The sequence below is a fragment of the Pinus tabuliformis genome, chromosome 7 (assembly GCF_031772625.1).
Source record: "Pinus tabuliformis cultivar Carrire ecotype Pingquan chromosome 7, CPIR1, whole genome shotgun sequence".
Classification (NCBI taxonomy): domain Eukaryota; kingdom Viridiplantae; phylum Streptophyta; class Pinopsida; order Pinales; family Pinaceae; genus Pinus; species Pinus tabuliformis.
This window is the reverse complement of record NC_142293.1, coordinates 1,300,062,281-1,300,067,425: the sequence shown is the minus strand read 5'-3', so window position 1 is coordinate 1,300,067,425 and position 5,145 is coordinate 1,300,062,281. Positions and strand designations below refer to the sequence as shown.

At 36.5% G+C, this 5,145-nt stretch overlaps 1 protein-coding gene and 1 pseudogene across 1 annotated transcript; both read right to left on the bottom strand.

Annotated features, from left to right (window-relative positions):
* Positions 1–892: 892 nt before the first annotated feature.
* LOC149252274 (cytochrome P450 750A1-like) lies at positions 893–1,819 on the bottom strand. Its single transcript, XM_089456638.1, has 2 exons — positions 1,673–1,819; positions 893–1,578 (listed from the first exon to the last, which is right to left on the bottom strand). The coding sequence occupies exons 1-2, from the start codon at positions 1,796–1,798 to the stop codon at positions 937–939; spliced, it is 768 nt and encodes a 255-aa protein (XP_089312764.1). The 5' UTR covers positions 1,799–1,819; the 3' UTR covers positions 893–936.
* An 18-nt stretch (positions 1,820–1,837) lies between these two features.
* Positions 1,838–2,635, bottom strand: LOC149252273 (cytochrome P450 750A1 pseudogene; annotated as a pseudogene).
* Positions 2,636–5,145: the final 2,510 nt, after the last annotated feature.

The window sequence follows — 5,145 nt, the reverse complement described above, 5'->3', positions numbered from 1 at the left end:
TATTATATATTGTGATTGTTGCACCTATTTTCAACATCCTTGAGTTCAAAAGATGCATATTTTGGCTTCAACTTCATCTTTTTATAATCTATCCAAAATCATTTGATGCAAATCACTATGATCTTGTCCATAGATTAATAAAAAATAGAATAATACAAATGTTTGCTAGAGTTTGAAATGGGGGGACAATGTAAATGGATCTGAATGAAACCCAAGAGAACTATATCAATTGCAAGAAATCTTGAATCTCAAATGAAGTTCAAATAAGGTCGGGATAAATTCCAACCATTCAAATAAGAAAATACTTCAAACACAAGTGTTACCAATGCAAATACATATGGATGTTTAACAGAGATCAAATAAAGTTCTTCTGTCATGTCAATGATGCAATTTTTGAGGCCCCTCTTTAACTAAGATCCAAAATTGTACTTACACCCTTTCCCAACATCTTGTGACACTTCATTGCCATCATGTGTTTAATGCTACTCTTTTCTAAGCTATTGCCTTACCGCATTTCCTTTACAACATCCGGTGCAATTACTAGTTTTATTTTCTTTAAATTATTTACAAAAATTTGATGCTATAGGAAAATTAGGAATATTAATTAATACTGGTGTCCGTTTATAAAGAAACGTTAATTTGATTGTTATATTATTAACGATCAAAATTCTATGCCAACAAACCTAATCACCAATGAGAAGGCAAGGTACGGAAATCAGCATGCTAACACAATAATCAACGTTACTTAATTACCATAAAGTAAATTACAATAACATGTAGCGAAAGCGTTGGGAGCGATAGTAGAATACCATAAAGTAAATTACAATAACATGTAGCGAAAGCAATGGCAGCGAAATCGGATTAGAATAGCTTGTAGTGTAGTAGCGAAAATAGGAAAGCCACTGTACATAAAGCCGCAGGGTACCTAGCCTCCTCCTACGGTTCATCGCTGGACTTAAGTGGAAAGCCTATCCTCAAGGTTGGATAAGCACACAGCGGAACTTGCATTGGAATCGTCAGCCCACAAACTTCCATCATATCAAGCTGCGACGGATCACCTTCAGCTCTCCAGTTAAAAGTGTGCATCAGCTGAGCCACTGCGAGTTCGATGGTGGGAAGAGCCATGGGGGCCCCTGGGCATCCTCTCCTTCCTGCCCCAAACGGAATCATACGGAAGTCTGATTGATCTGCTGAATTCACATGTTCGTCCTTCAGGAATCTCTCAGGCTTGAATTCGGAAGCATCTGCCCCCCACACATTGACATCCCTTCCTATAGCCCACACATTCACAGTCAACGTTGTTTTCTTAGGGATAGAGTATCCTCCTGCTGTAACAGCCTCTACAGATTCATGAGGAACAGCTAGCAGTGCCGCTGGGTATAATCTTAGCGTCTCTTTCACTACGCACTGGAGGTATTTCATCCTCACTACATCATATTCAATCACTTGCCGATGTTTGCCGACTACATCTTCGATTTCTTGCTGCAATCTCTTCATGGCATGTGGATGCCTCAGCAGCTCACTCATTGCCCATTCTAACGTAGTTGATGTTGTGTCCGTCCCGGCTACGAACATGTCCTGCATACAATTAATGCAAAAATTTGATTGATTTAAGTTCTAACGAATGATGATAAAAAATGATAATAGAATGGCCCAGGGCCTAGAGACACACCATCACAAGAGCCTTGATAGTTTCTCTTGTGATTTTGGAGTCGGGCTCAGCTTTCTCGAGCAGCACATCCACGAAATCTTTGACGTGAGGCTCTTCGTCTTTCTGGTGATTGGAAGTCGCGGCCATGCGATGAGCAACGTGGTCGTCTATTATTTTCTCCACAAACTAACTGAATGTTTTATGGATTTTCTTCATGCGCCGCTTGATGCCTTGCAAATCAAGCCAATCCAAATAGGTAATAAAGTCTCCGATGGGAAAAGCTCCCATCGCAGTTATCAGGTCTACTAAGAAATCCTTGAAACCTTTGAAATCGCCACCCAAATCATCGTCAGAAAATGTCCTCCCCGCCAGTATCCGCCAAACTATATTGGAAGTGAGAGTAGAGAGGGCCTTGCTAATATTCACACCCCTTATTCCGCTCTCACTCTCCTCCCAAATTGAACGGATCATCGCAGATACTTCTTCCTCTCGCATATCCTTGAAGGACTCAATTCTTTTGGCAGTCAGCAGTTCTAACACGCATATTTTCTTCATTTCCCTCCACTGATCTCCATAAGGAGCGAAGACCACATCTTTAGAGTTGAAAAACATCAATCTCCCAGCGGCTCTTGGAGGTCGGCTGGCAAAATTCAAGCCATGAGTTTTGAGAAACTCTTTGGCTATGTCAGAAGAAGAGACGACGACGGTAGGGACAGAGCCTAAGCGCAGAAATAAAATGGGACCATATTTGTCAGCAAGGGTTTTAAGAGCACGGTGAGCAGGAGGGATCAGTTGGAAGAGATTTCCAACGATTGGCCATGGAAAGGGTCCTGGAGGCAATCTGGACCTAATCCTTCTGTTATGCAATAAGAGTATGAAAAATAAACAGAGAAATAAACCAACAGTAGCTGCCGTATTAGCACCTCCACAGCTTTTAGCAGGCAGTGAGAGGGAGAGACACAGAGGCAAAATATGAAATTCCATAACTAACGGACCCGCTGAATGAAAGGTAGAAGCGTATGGTATTTATAGCCGCCATAAGGTCTATCAAAGCTCAGTTTATCCCGATAATATGCGCAGGTAAATAGTAAGTGAATTTCAAATAATCGTGAAGCAAATGGTAGATAAATTTCAAATAATTCCAAACGATGCACAAATCTATTTTATTGGATATATTAGATTATTCAGAATTTTTCAATAATTTATTTTCATGGTAGAATTATTTTTTTATATTAAATTCACTTACGGTATGAAAGTTGGTATGGAAGTTAAAGTTAATGCGGTATCAAAGTTGGTATGGAAGTTAAAAGTTAATAGACTTGTTTATTTGATGGTGTTTTTGGAATTGATCGCATTCCAATTTCATATGAGTTTTATTTTAATAATGGTCATTTTTTTTCCGATACGAGTCAAAACAAAAAAATGTTTTTTTTTTTAATTTTTGAAATTGGACTTGATTATACCTTTTTATAATATTTTAGTTTTCTTTTTTCTTCTTACATTTTCATTATTTCTCTTAAAATTTTGAAGTAATAATAATTTTAATATTATTTTTATTTTGCAAAATTATCTCCTCTTTTATTTAACAATGGTCTAACCAAGTCAATACATCCCTGAACTAAAAGTGGGGATTTTGGCTAGAGTTGAAAGTAATTTTAGGAAACCTCTTTGTTTCCATGATGTTTAACTTCTTCTTATATACAAGGTATTTAGTCATAGCCATGCTTTCAATGAGGAAGGACTATCTTCAATCAAGAGGACACTATAGAGAGTGTTACATTTAATCTTGCTATTCTAGGTTATAAACTACCTTCTGGTGTGCTCTATCTTCCTCCATGGATCTTTATAGATATTCCAGTTTCACACCAGTATAAAATAATAAGAGTGATAAAAATCTCAAAGAAAAATTTATTTTTATTCCATATCTAAAAATATACAAACTTATAATTATTTAATATATATCTATATATATATATAATTAAAAATTTTAATTAATTTTATATATACTTTATTAATCTTTAAAAATAAAATATAAATAATAAAAAACAATTACATTATATAAAAAATTTTAAACATGAAAACGATTGAACACTCTGTGATGTGAATCTTTCTGATTTTTGAAAAGCTCTGATCATTATACGTCAACTGCATGCTATGCCTTGACGTCTCAATATTTAGTAATCAAAAGGCTAAAGCATCTCTGAATAGAACAAAAACGTCTCTTTGAGCCAATCTCACACACTAATGTGAACCCATTGATTTTATCATATGGAGACGCTGCATCCCCCAATCATTATCTCTAGTACCAAGAAAAGTGATGTAACGATGTAAAAGGAGGCCAAAGTCATAATGCATGAACTGTCCAAAATAATATGGGAAACTAACCAACGTCGTTTTGGCAGGAAGCATTTTACATTTCCGGCAAAGTTTATCGTCTATCAACATAGTTGAAAAATTATACCATTTTCCATGGTTGTGATATGTGTTTCATGGTTTTTGGAATGGTTATATTGAGTAGAAGGGTAGGATTTGGTTTGTTGTAGAGAATTTTCCATATTTTTTGAGCTATGATAATATTTTTTTGAATGTTTTATAGATATTAAAGTATGTTAATATTTTATATAAGTTCTAAATAATATTAATAATAGCAAAGTAATGATGAGGTGAATAATTCACATAACATGAATTTTACTTGTTTAAAGACTAATATTGTGTAAGATATTAATAATAGAGAAATAATCGCGCAATGAATAATTCACATAACATGAATTTTACATGTTTAAAGATTAATATTGTGTAAGGTAAGGTATTTTATTTATCAAAAAGAAATTTCATCTTATAACCCACTCCACCCATCTTTCGGGCCGCCTTGATATATCTAGGTTTACAACTCACTCTAATCATCTCTTTGGATGTGCTAGATATATTTTATCGTGGGGCCATTACATTTGTTATATAAATTTATATAAGTTTTAAAAATGAACAGTGTTATTCAAGCTTCCAAAATATTCACATGATGTAATTTTTTGTTTTTTTACAATTGTTTTTAATTTTTTTGTCATAAATTCCCCTGATCGGGATGAGTGCGGTGTCAAAGGTGTTGGGCCTGAGTGCACATGGACTGGACAGTGAAATTCATTGTAGCTGCACCCCACATGTTCAAGGCAGGGAGTGCGGTGTCCTCTACCTTGATTGCATGGGAGGTGTGTTGGCAAGGTAGAACATAAGGGAAGGTGGCCAAGGGGGAAGGTGTCTTAGATGTCTAGGGAAGGTGGAAGGTATAGCAAGGAAGGAAGGAGAAGCAAATCGGAAGGGAGGAGAAGCAGCAAATGTTGAGGGCAAGCGTCAACCATCCGGTATGTAGTCTGGCCCTGGCACTATTTAATTTGTATGTTCTCATTGGGTTCCAAGGGAAATCCCATGAGTCGGAGGGAGAGTTGTTCGGAAGGAGGGAGAGGTGCGAGGCCACCCCAATGAGGCTTAGCTTAACCAGG

Bases quoted from the DNA above. Each gene is read 5' to 3' on its own strand.
- LOC149252274 (XM_089456638.1), bottom strand. From the start codon at position 1,798: ATGGCCGCGACTTCCAATCACCAGAAAGACGAAGAGCCTCACGTCAAA. The intron at 1,579-1,672 runs GTGTGTCTCTAG...AATTGTATGCAG, and splicing joins CTATCAAGGCTCTTGTGATG to GACATGTTCGTAGCCGGGAC.